This window comes from Elgaria multicarinata, chromosome 5, assembly GCF_023053635.1.
Source record: "Elgaria multicarinata webbii isolate HBS135686 ecotype San Diego chromosome 5, rElgMul1.1.pri, whole genome shotgun sequence".
Lineage (NCBI taxonomy): Eukaryota > Metazoa > Chordata > Lepidosauria > Squamata > Anguidae > Elgaria > Elgaria multicarinata.
Window position 1 is genome coordinate 39,960,761 of NC_086175.1, and position 13,303 is coordinate 39,974,063.

General features: G+C 39.5%; 1 protein-coding gene across 7 annotated transcripts in view; it reads left to right on the plus strand.

The window, feature by feature from the left end:
* MCF2L (MCF.2 cell line derived transforming sequence like) overlaps window positions 1–13,303 on the plus strand; it is a 123,059-nt gene that overhangs the window by 50,301 nt on the left and 59,455 nt on the right. The window contains exon 1 of one of the 7 annotated variants that reach the window (XM_063126161.1): window positions 3,355–3,558. The exons of the other annotated variants lie outside the window; for them this stretch is intronic. Coding sequence (XP_062982231.1) covers window positions 3,513–3,558 — 46 coding nt within the window. The 5' untranslated portion in view covers window positions 3,355–3,512. Of the gene's footprint in view, window positions 1–3,354; window positions 3,559–13,303 lie in introns of those variants that run through there. 7 annotated transcript variants of the gene reach the window in all.

Consider the following 13,303-nt stretch of genomic DNA (forward strand, 5'->3'; position numbering starts at 1 on the left):
TGCTTAGAGGCGGTAATGGGCCGAATGAAGAAAAACAAACTGAAACTGAATCCAGACAAGATGTACCATGTACACTGATGGTGCTAAATAAATAAAAATAATAATAAGACAGAGGTGCTTACTGTCAAAGACTGCAACCTGGGTTTAGAGGTGTGTCAACCAGTTCTGGATGGGGTTACACTCCCCCTGAAAGACTGTGTTTGCAGCTTAGGGGTGCTTCTGGATCCGTCGCTCCAAATGCCAGCCCAGATAAATGCGACAGCCAGGAGTACCTACTATCATCTTCGGCTGATACACCACCTGCGCCCCTTCCTAGAGTTGGAAGTCCTAAAGACGGTAGTGCTTACTCTAAGGGGTTTCTCTAGTGCAGCCTTCTCTGATCCCTTGTAGATATTTTAAACTTCAACTCCCAACAGCCCTAACCAGCATGGCCAATTGTCAGGAATGCTGGAAATTGTATTCAGAGGAGAGTATCCACTGGGGCTACTCCACCTCTGCTGGTTCTGTGGCACTCGCAGGATCCACTGCTTACACAGTGGGGCTTTCCATTTCTAAACCCTAGTTTCCAGATCAGGTCAGCTCCTTTCTGCGAGCTCCGCTGATGTAACCTGTTCCAGAAACAAGCATTTCTGCTCATTTTGGGTTATTTTTAGAATAGCAAAAGCCCTGTTGCACAAGGGTCCTGCAAGTGCATGGACACAATAGAATACTACCAAAAACATCTAAAGGGCAACAGGTTATGGAAGGATACTCTAGTACAGGGATACAGAACTTTTTGGGCCATATATAACATCAGGTGAGCTTGGTTCATGCCCCTGATGTCAATGGGCATTGCCACATCCACCTGACATAATTTGCTCCCTGGCCCAAGCACAGGGTGGATCTTCCTCCTGGGGCTTCCTCCAGGTACCACACTTTGCTGTGTGTAGGCTTTCTCAGTTAGGGGAGTGAAGCTGAGCTGGACTAACCCCTGTCAATCCTTCAGTGGGAGTGGTGGAGACCAGGTTGGCTCCACTTTGCCTTCATGTGCCCCGGCTCCTTTCTGCAATGAAGAAAGGTGGGGCATGTGAAGGAAAAATGGCCGAGTCCCAATGGAAGCCGCAAAGCAGAGTTGGTAATATATAATACAAGGAAATTGACAAAGTGACAATACTATTGCAGACTATACATAGCAAAAAAGGCAAATCTGTGCACTTGTGAACGACAGAAAAATACAAATAAAAGAAAAATGAAACCATTTGCATACTTCTGAAGCATCGAGAAAAGAAGTGGGGAACAAGCTGCGAATGAAGTAAATGCTCTGAAAAGGAGTAGAAAGCATGGCATAAAAAGTACCTTCACTGGATAAATTGTTTATAAATGTTAGTAAGCCCAATGTATCTTTAACTTGATTGCTACTGGATAACTTGTTGGCAAAGCTGGACAATTGAGCTGATAACTGATTGCTTTTCCTCCTGTAAATATACAAGGAAGAGGAAATCTGAAGTTCCTGTTTGAATGCTTTGTGTGAATGGGCGTAATTGCCAGTCCATGATTTATCCACCATACCCTCGCTACTTGACCTTTTAGTAACTTTGGGAAGGCAGAAGTCTCCCCCAATAGCAGAAAAGAAACTCCCTGTTTTACTGTTTGGATCTTTTAACAGTTGCTTCTGTCCCTTTCATTTACTATCTTGCTCATCTGTATTACTGAGTCGTAAGTAATCTTGAGGTCACTAATTAACAGATAATCTGTCCTGCAACAATTACTTAAAAGGATCAAGTGAAGTAAGACTTTGCTTAACATTAGTGGGTGAAAGTTCGTAGGCATTCTTGAATTGTATTAAAGATTGGACATCTTTTTTTAAAAGCCACTTCATACCTGCCTCTAAAATCGAAATTAAAAAAGGGCAAGTTCTTCAGAGTAAGAATCTGTTTCATATTCAAAGATAAAAAACTAAGTGCATCGATATGAATAACATAAGCTTTATGATTTTGCTGCTGGGCCCTCTGAAATGCTGTGTAGCAAGTGCATTTTTTGCCCTTGTGCAACAACTATCAGAAGTGCGGATTCTATCTGAACAAAAGTTCAGTAGTAAACTCACGGGTGAAGAGTTTAATTAAAGTTTAAAATGTCTTTTCTCTCTCCCTTTCAGTTAAAAGTGTGAGATTTGGGGATTTTTACTCGCAAATGTGGAACTTGCCATTGCAAGGAATTGTCTCGTTAGAAAGCTCCTCGAGAGAAGCAGCTGTCAGCTGACTAGTGTTGTCCCTTTCAGGCTAAAAAGAGATGGCTTTACTTGATAGGTTACCATTTGTTAAAGTAGGGTTCCTTAAGGGAGGCTTTTGACATGCCACTGCAGGATAGTTTCAGAATTATTATTATTATTTCTAAAAGTGTGTTTGTGGTTGAGTTTGTTTGCTCAATAATTGTCTTCACATTCTGAGTAAATAAATTCAACTCCGTTGCAAGTAAACTCTTCCTATCATAAAATAGAGAGCCAGAAGGTCCCAATAAATAGCTAACCCTTTGGTAGACCTCTAATCCTGCTGAAAGACAGGCTGGCTTTGCATGTAACTTGATGAAAGGTATTGTGTCCCATTGGAGCTTGGCTTTTACTGTGAAAGATGAAGTTTTACGCTTTCCTTGTGCCTGGAAGGCAGGCTTAGAAATAAACAACTGTTCACTAAGTTATGGCAAAATGACCTTAAGTCTGATCTCATTGCTGTACAAGGATATCGCAGAACTGTGGTATCTTCTGAAGAAAAGCACAGGTGTGTCTGCCTTTCATGTTTTCTCCCCTTCCCATTCTTGTTCTCCCATCTATTAACTTTACAGCAGTGCAGTGCCTGGTATGGTCTAGTAATTTGTCGGTGTTGTATTATTCTATTAATTTTGCACAGATCTTTCTATGTTTGCAGTACAAATGTATAAGCCTACATTTGTAGTTCTTTTCTTCTTTCATTTGTCAAGCCGAAGAGTATAAATTCTTAGATTATGTAGTGTAGAGCCACGTAAATGTTGATTTGCATTTTTATTACAAAGAATGTTTGTAAAATATATTTACTAAAGGATCAGTGCAAATACAATGACTACTTCCTTCTTGTAGGTAACTGGCTGCTCTATCTTGTGACAACCATTTTCTCTATCTTGTGACAAGCTGTTTGGCTATAATTCTCACTCCCAGACATTTGATTAACTTTGTGAGAAGAGTGGTGCAAAGGTGGGAAAGAGATTAGTGTTGTTTTTTTAAAGGCTTTCACTATCGCTGCTTCCAAAACGTCTTCGCACCAAGGGTTCACTACGATTCCCCCCACCCCTTACATTTTGTTAGTTCAAGCTTCCCACTGTAATCTTGTCTGTAGTAGAGAATGAATGAAGCATTGGAGGCACTCTTTGCTGTAAATAGGGAAGCTACAGTCCACTGTGAAACTGAAAGCTTGTTTTTGTGAAAATTGGGGAGAGGGGGAGAGAGAAACCAAATACTGCTGATTCAGTTCACGTTGCCCTGTCTTGTGTTCTGTTTGGTATGCATGACTGTTACAGAGGAATACGGGATGGAGAGCCATGACATGTCAGGTTGGTGATTTCCATTCTAGTCTCAAATATTTTTATTTAGAAGAATAGGATTTAATGTTAAATAAAGATCTAAATGGCATTGTACATTGAGATGAGGATATTTCCGTTTAGAACGAGTTCTTCAGTAGTTTCTGGGTGTGCCAGCAGTATTGCTTTGCATTCAAGATAATGTTACTGTGCTTTCTACAGCATAGTGTACTGCTGAACACATGAAAGAGTACGAATCTGGCATTAATAGAAACTTGAGAAAACAGTGATAGCTACCAGAAATGTAATCTCCAGTCTGTTCATGCTTTTTCTGTAACGTGCATAAAGTATTGTCTTGGACAAAAGTACATTTTTATGGAAACAATTGCTATTCTCGTGAAATCTACTTGATGCTTCTTTCCAGCTTCTTTAGTGTGAGTGGCTTTCTGAATTAACTAAGGATAATTGTAAGAATTATTGGGGGGTTGGTGTTCTGGGTAGTCTTATTGTTCTATGTGCCCAGATTTAAAAAGGGTTACCATATGGGGAGGGGCATGTTTAGTGTTTTCTCACCTGCCTTTTCTGCAGCTCAAGCTGCTGTTGACCAGCAGCTGGAACTTCATAGAGATAAGCATTCTCACCTGCTAATATCTGCTGATAAAAGCACTACTGTTAAAGGCTCTGAAGCAAGGCTGTGTAAAGCAATTGGCAACATTGGAGTACGTTCTGAGAAAATAGAAGTATGCTAGTTTTAACCACCTTTAAAACTGATACTCTGAAGTTCAGCCACTACACATGTGACATAAACTGTGGGCATGTTCTTAACCTACTCTGAAGCCTCTTTGTGTTGGCAATTAATTTCTTTGTCTTATGTGGAAGAAATTATATATATTTTTATGTAAGGGAGGTGCTCTGAAACGCATTGTCTATGTAATCCACTGGCTTGGAACAGTATTACCTATGGCCGAATGAAGATTTTTTGCAAGGGGAGAGTTGAAATTCATTACTTTAATTCTCCCCTTCCTTCTTTTCAAAATAATTTGAAAATTATTTGTTCGGCCATACAAGGTTTGGTAGGGGAAAACATTGTAAGAAAAGGGATCCCCACATACACACACACACAATATAAAGATGGTGCCGGTCACAGCCTTTAAGTCCACAGGGAGAAGTTTTGCTTGCTTCAAGATACCTGTTGATTCTTCTGTAAAGCTTGGCAAGTTAAAAATGTTTTCCACCAATGCAGGGTTATGAAAAAGCATTACAGAGAGTCATATATATGCTGGTGTTATATAATTAATAATATATATATATATATATATATATATATATATATATATATATATATAATTTATGTACATATGTGGGCTTACTTAGGAGCAAGAGGGTTCAGTTCCCAGATATACCCTTCCTAGTGGAAGAAAGCTGTTTGTATTTGGGGAGCAGGACCATAGTTGGATGATAGATCACATGTTTTCCTCATAGAACATCCCAGACTTAATCTCTGGGATCTCCAGTAGGGCTGAGAAAATTCTCTGCTGAAGACTGTAGAAAGCCATTGCCTGCCTTGTTAGACAATACTGGACTAGATTGGGAAATAGTCTAACCTTGTCTAAGGCAGCTCCCTATGTTCATATATTGAATATTATTTATAATATATTACACATTTATAGAAAAGTAGGTTGCACATACTCCAAAAAGGATCAGTGAAGATCAGGAGCATTCAATCTACCCCCAGTCTTGGCTGGTGTGGAAATAGGTTTCCGTTCTTTCATGGAATTTCATCCTCTGCTTCAGGTGTCTTGCACCTCTCACGGTGGAGAGGGCACCCCACAGTTTGACAGTCACAGCCCTCAGAAGTTGGGAGATTGTTTTGCTTTGCTGAAGATGGTAAACTTATATGTTGCTGTCGTTGAACTATATATATATATGAATCACTAAATGTGCAAACAGCCCAGTCGTCTGCGCGTTTATTCAGAAGGAAGTTTCTACTGTGTTCGATGAGACTTACTCCCAAGAAAGAGTTGCAGCCCAAGTTCATTTGTCACAATTGTGCTTCAGCAAATTTGGTTAAGATCAGCTGCATTGGAAAGCTAGAAACACTTCATATGACTACAATGTTAAATGGGAATGTGGGTTGATGGGGCTCTCAGCAGTCATGGAATTGTAGCAACTGCATGTAGCTATCAACTAAGAACTCTTATCAACTGTTCAGTCCTTTTTTAGTAGTTTGATGGTGGCTCCAGTAAATCGGAGTTGAATTTAAGCTGGTGCAGAGCAACGGCACAACTGCTTTGCTGCATACAGAACTCTGGAGATCCCCTCAAATTGCTAAGCTGGTCTTGGTTTTAATGTTTACCTTAAACAAAGAAACGTGCTGGTGGAAATATCAGTTTATTAAAATTAAGAGAGAGAAGTAAGCATGGGTTTAAATGCAGCCTGAAGAGTTTAGTGACCTTGTTTTTATTTCAGTTCCCAAGTGTGTTTAGTTGAGAGGTTGAGGTTGTAGGCTATTTGATGTAGGTTCCCCTCCCCCATTATTTACATTACTTAAAGATTAAACTGAAGTGAAAGGTAGCAGAGTTGTGAGATGAATTCAGAACAAGGTGTGGGGTTAGCTCTGGTCACTGAACAATACTGGCTATTGCTTACTCACATGCTCACTTGTTGTGCTTGAGAGAGATTGTAAAGGCCTTCTATGTCAGACTAATAATGCTAGTGCACCTGGTCAGGGTTTTCCCCCCTATGTAGCAATTGAAAGTTGAAAACGAGAGTGAAATTATGCATTTGCCAGTTCTTTGTTGAACATCTCTTTCCAAATAAACTGAAACTTGTTTTTGACTTGTCCATAGAAAGGGAACTCTATTTTCAGTGTCATGTATAATTCTGAATAAAAGCATTTGTATGAGTCAGTTGCAGTAGGCCATTTCTAGGGCAATTGTGCCAGTTTAGGGGGGGTTGTAGATCACGATCTCCCATTGCCAATGCTGAACTGGATGTGATTTCAAAGAATAGCTGCCCTGTACCACTTGATCCCAGGCTTAGTTGCAAGCAACTAGATTTGAATGCAATGGAAGTATCTTTGATGGTGGAACACTGAACATGATTTTGCTGTTATATATGAAATAATTAGTGATCTTTTCTTTAAAACTCCACATAAGGGTGAAGTGTATGATTCTAATGGTATATTTCAGTTCACTGGCTCTAATATTTCCAGGTTGTTAACCCATTTATTTTTTTTAGTCTGTAGATTTTCCTGTATCCAGAATTCAAAATGTCTTTATTTTTATTCTTGAACCCCCAAATCTAAGCATGTCCAGCATCCCCATCAATTTATTCTTCACACACCACAGGCTGTTCAGGGAAAGTGCTAAAGAGATACATTTGGGTCAAGCAACTGTCATTTTGTCACTTCTTCATCACTTCTAAACAGGTCACACTTTATATATGCATTGTCTCTTATATTTTATGTCTCTCTTGATTAAGCTACTTCATGCAACTCAAAGAATCTCTTACATTAGCTTTTACATTTAGTAGAAAAGCCCTTTCCACCCTCTCTGTGTATATACACATATCATTGAACACAAATCTTTCATGATTTTTAAAATTAAAAAACTGGGGCATACACATTTTGGGCCATTTGCATTACACACTTATAAGTCCCATTGATTTTAAGCATGTGCTTAAGTAGTCAACAGAAACCATGCCTGTTGGTTGGTAAAAGAAACCTGAAGAAATTTCAATTCTTATAATGCTTTAACTTTGGAACAGTCCCGCAAGGTTACAAATTAACTTTAAGATTGCAAAGAGAAGGGAATGTTGCTTGTGCTTTTCTTTAGATTTCCTTGTCGAGCTAATAAAACATTTAGGGAATACAGAGTGCATTTTTTAATTTTTTTTTCTTCTAGATTTCTGTTTTTTGAATGTTTCCATTTCTAAACCCATTTCTTAAGAACTTGTTGAGGTAAACTTCCAAGTTAAGAAATTCCAGGAGACAGCTGCTGCTTCAGTTAGTTAACAGGGACATTCAGTCATCTTCCATATAAAGGTTCCTACAGTCTAATCTTTTAGTAATTCCAATCTTCTTACTTATAGAACTAGACAAGCTGTTGGTAGAGGGGGGAGGATAAAGACCCCAAAGGGATGCAAAATTAAAGATTTGCCTCAGGGCTTCAGTTCCCACTTGGAGATGATGAATAGCATGCTTTTAAGTCATAATGTAGGGAACTTTTTAAAAAAAGAATGTAAGAAAGAAAGATATCTGTTGTAGGCTACTACAGTACATTCACTTGTGCTTCATGAGTTAGCAGTTCACTTCCCAGACATAATACTCAGTTCCATATTTTTATGTGCTTAAAATAGGACATCTGTAACTCAGGCACTTTCTTTTGAATGTCCATATTTATATCATTGAGAATGTCAAAATTTCAAATTGTCCTCATTGTGAAAAATATAGAAATGTGTTCTAAATCATTACAGTCAACCATAATAATTACAAGTTTCAAGTAGTAGTGATTTCTTCTTAAAATATTTCCACAATAGGTAGAAAAATCCATGAATGCACATACTGGGTCCCTACTTACTGGTGGGCTCTCTTTGCTCTGGTCGTGTGGAGGTGGAGTGGGAGGAAGAGCAAATGATCCTCTTCTTGTGCATCTGACAGCTTACTAATTGCATGTACCATCCAGCCATGCTTTAACCTAGGTCCTGACCTGGGAGCCAATCAGCTGTGCCAGGTCATTTCTAGGGGTGGGGCTGAGGATCAGACCTGAAAGAGAACTTTTTCCCTCTTGTCTGCTCCTAAGCTGTAAATAAGAAGCTCAACCCACAATGTCAGCATTGTCGTCACCAAGGTCCACCTGCACCTAGTGTTAGCAGTCCATACTTTGTAAGACAGTTAACTGCTGGTTGACAGGGCTGGGAAGGAATTTAACTGCACTTGCAATAGATCTTGGCCGTGCAGGGTGCTTTTGGTGGTGTGATATTGGTTGCCTTCCCTGTATTAGTAACTGTGGGTTGTTTAATGGCATTGTTTTGTTTCAGAAGTTGGAAGCATTGGGCCGGAGTCATAGGGATAACCAGTGGAGGGCCATTGGAGATTCCCTAAAGTCAGGGGTGCAGAAACTCAGGCTCACGGGCCAAAAACTCCAGCAGCACCAATCTGACCCTCTAGGGTCCCTCACATGGCTATTTATTTATTTATCTACAACATTTTTATACCCCTCCATATCACTTTAGATAGATTCTAGAGTAGTAAACAGTAAAAGATCAAAATAGGATAAAAGCATAAAACACCATGTTAGAAATTATCATTATTATTTGAAAAAGAAATCCCAATAAATCCATGGCTAGTCAGTCAAGGAAGGCTTCCTAAAAAAAAGATATTCTCCGGAGACTATGGAAACAGCACAATTTTGGCACCTGCCTGACCTCCAGGGGCAGGGAGTTCCATAGAAAAGGGGACACCACACTGAAGGCTGTTTTCTGGGTGGAATTCAATTGGGCCATAGGTCCATGTACAACCACTAGGAACATGCCAACAGATGAGTTGCTGTGTTCTGCACTAGCTCCAGTTTCTACATAGCGTGCATTGCAGTAATCCACTCTCGAGGTTCCTAGCACCTGTACTACTGTGGCCAAGCTGTCTTTGTCCAGTAGAAGACATGCTCAGTTTTTGTGAGTTTCTTTTTCCATTCTAAAAGGTTTACTGGACATAAGAGCTACAAGCTACAATTAGCTGGCATGTTGGCCTTACTACATTTGCCTTTGGTCCCACCTGCCACTGGAATGTGGCTCCTGAGAGCCTCTCCAAAATGAAATTTGGCCCTCAGGTTGAGGAAGGTTTAAAATCCCTTGAAACAGGGGTGGTACCTCCAGATGTTTCAGCCTACAACTCCTAAAACCTTTCACCATTGGCCTTGGTGATGTAGTTTTTTTCCGGAGACAGGCAAAAACTTTTTTGTTCCAGCTGGCCTTTGGGGAGTAATCTGGACCTCTATTAATGCACTGTTTATATATTGGATTTTTAAACATATATTCATATTTAAATGTTTTAATATTGTAGCTTTTTAAATTATTGTTTTAATTTTTATATATCTCTATTTATTTTAACAGTACATGTTTTAATTTGTAAAGCCGCCTTAAGTCCCAGTTTTGGGGGAAAGGTGGGATATAAATATAATAATAATAATAATAGTGGGCAGCAAGTTATACACTCTCACTTTATGGCTTAATGGATCTGGGTGTGTCTTCTCAATGCCCCTGCCAAGCTTGGAGGATATCAACCCACTACACAACCAATAACGGCCCACAGTATTGGGTTGTACAGCATCGAGATGTGCCTGAGAATCTTACCACTCCCATCAATGTTTTCCCAGCATATGGGCTGGAACAGGGTCAGTACTCCACAGTCAGACTGCTCAAGGGCTGGATCTTTACCCTGTGTCATCCCAAATTCTCCACAATAAAGCTGTGGTCATTTTAAAGCCATTTCAGCCTGTATACACATAGTTCTTGCTTCTTTACCCCAATCCAGTGGGTGAGAATATGGCAACATAGCTAAAGTCATGGAGGGTGGCTCTTGTTGTTTACTTTTTAGATGAAATAAACTCAAGTTTTCTACCTCTCTTAATTTATCTGACAAAGACTGTACAGAGATTGCATTGATTTGCTGTTATTAGTACTAATAAACTATTCATTAATTTTACTACTCATCTAAAATAGCAGTTTCATTAAAGTAGATTTGCAAACCATGGTTGATTCCTAGTGCAGATCCAACAGGGATATTGGGGTCCTCTAAATATTGTTTGATCTCCCCATGAAAGAATTTCTGGGAAACATCTTAGAGGAATTTTCAAACACTAACCAAATGTCATTGAAGAACAGTATGTGTTGAAATTGAAATATGGTGCACTGTGCTTCAGCTAGGACAGCATGGCTGGGCTGCTTTAAGGATTTGGGAAGCAGCTACATGGCAACTCTTAACCTCTGCTAGTTTTCATGTAGTTTGTGGTCATACTTTAATGTAAGTGATTCTATCTGAATGCAGTTTATATGTTGCAGCCTCCTAACCCGACACTTTTTATAGTCTAGAAATACATTTATCAGACTTTTTTTAAGCAGAAGATTGTTACTTATTTTTATTTATTTGTTAAATTTACATTTATTAAAATATGCTTTATGCAGGTTATTGGAACATAGGAAGCTGCCTTATACTGAGTAAGGCCATGGACACTTCTAGCTCAATATTGTATATAGAGACTGGCAGTAGTTCTCCAGAGTTTCTGGAAGGAGCCTTGCCCATTCCTATTTGGGATTGAACCAGGGAGGAAGTTACATATATATAGCTTCCATGTAAGTAATCTCAAGTACCCTGCATGTATGCTGTCAAATAAGATGAGTTTACACATCTGTTTTGTTGCATTTACATGCATAGGCAGGTCTGATAGGTGGCAAGGATGATAGTGTGTACATGTGGTGATAGACGTGACAGTGTACACTGTTTACTGTATGAAAATGATATCCTTGTAGGACATTTTGTAAAGTGGTGCTGTCCATGGTACATCATTGGTAAGCCTTGTGAAAATAGGATAATCAGCTAGTTCTAGTTCATGCTCTCAGTTTTAAACATCCCCCATTAATTGTTTTAAAGTAGTACTAGTATTGTTGGTATTCCTGCAGATTGAATGGTATGTATTTGCTGTGAATATGTATGGTAGTCAAAGTGGTTAATAGGTGTTATCCCTTTCATCTGCACCTGCCTTCTCCAACCTGTTTCCCTCCAGATGTTTTAGACTACAACTCTCAGCGTTCTTGCCCATTGACCATAGTGGCTGGGGCTGATGGGAGTTGAAATCCAAAATGTCTCTAGGTTACCAGGTTGGGGAAGGCTGGTCGTACCTACTTTCACAAATGTTGAGGACACTGATCAAGCAAGATGTGAAGTCTCTGCGCGTACAGGTTATAAATCACTGGTGAAAGGAATACATGGAGGAAATAGTATACAGCTGTGTACACTCAACACATCTGGAGTGGGGAATGGGATCACAGCTGTTTATCCTTCCCATCTACTTCTTACATGCATTCAGCATGAAAGACATACCATCTATTCATAGATACACATTGTACATAAGCAGGGGATGGATGAGATCCCATTCCCCTTTATATGTATCTTGATTGTAACATGTATAGTCCTATAATCCAGTGGAGGTTGGTAGCTCCAATTTCAGTGGGGCTGTGAATTCTGGGTATCAGTGAAAATCAGCCAAAACTCTAAAGGAGCTATCCAATGTCCTGAACCTATTTTGGGGATCAGGTTCAACACTTCGGATAGCTCCTTTAGAGTTCTGCTTGGTTTTGACTGAAACCTTGAATGGATTCATAGCCCCACCAAAATTGGAGCCACCAGCCTCCACTGCTATAATGGAATACATTGGGTTTTCTTACAATTAGACAGTAGCTTGATAACAAAACTCATGTTTGTGAACAGAATATAAAAGTACAGATCTTCAATTAATTATTCTACCTGCCCTTTTGTGTCTCAAGCTGTATCTATACGTGCAACAAAATGAGCTGGTAGAATCCTGGAGTGTTATCATATGGCACCACCATAAGTAGGAGCTGTCATTCATATAAACACATCATCCCTGCAAGTAGAAAACTAGCACAGTAGGGAAAACCTGACCCTGATAAGCTACATATTTTCTTGAAGGAACATTTAAAACATAATAATCTTGCACCTATGATTTGAAATGGTATTCATGTAGTTTACTGCCTCTCTTCATTTCATGTGTAGACAAGGCTCAAGAGATACTTTATCATCACAAGTTTTGTTCTTGAACCCAGAGAAATGAAGCTAAAAACTGCTGCTTTTCTCATTCTTATCATATGAGAGGAGTTTAGTGTAAACAGGGGGTTTTCTTTCATTTTTATTCTTTCCCTGAAGTCCATAGACTTATCATGCTGCAAACATGTGACACAGTAGTTCTGCTTCTTAACATATATTGTAAGTCATCTAATTTAACCTTTTCTCTTCCGGTATCTTATCCCTTCTCCTTCACAGTCCAGTGTCTTTGGTAAATCCCAGGGCTAAAGCAAATACTGAGCCAAGAATGAAAATTAATGCTTAGTTTGATAAAATAATGTGTTGGTTTTTGCATTGCATCTCTAGAGCAAAATGAGGTGTGTGTGTGTTTTTGTTACCAGTTGAAGTGGTGGTTGCTGTTTGATACTTGTGGCATTCCAGTGATTTTACGGGGATTTACAAACATTATGTTATCTCACTGTGGTAGTAACAAAGCTCTTTCATAGCATAGATGGATGGAAATGAGAATTGTGTTTAGCCCTCTATATTTGGCCATTCAGCTCCCTGTGTCTGTACTTTGCAGCAATTCCAGATTCTTCTCCCTCCCACCCCTTTTCATAATTCCCTCTTAGGTCTTCTGCTTCTACCACCTCCTTCCTTCCCCACCTTACCTTCTAGGCATTAGTCACAGTCATACAATCACAGAATTAACCAGCAGGTGGAGTTAATTTCTGTCTGCTGCCCAGAGAACTTTGGCTATTGGGCAGTATAGAAATATAATAAATAAAACCTGGGATAAATGTTCCAAATGTTCAGTGAGTGGGTCCTAAGCACCCCATACAGTGTTCCATGTGAGCACAGCAGCTTTTCAGCTTTCTTCTCATGGTGGCAACCCCAGACATCTTCCAAAGTCCTCAAAAAGCCTGGGGTTCTCCAGAGCAGCACCCTAAGGGGTACAAAAGGCTGTCACCAGAAGAC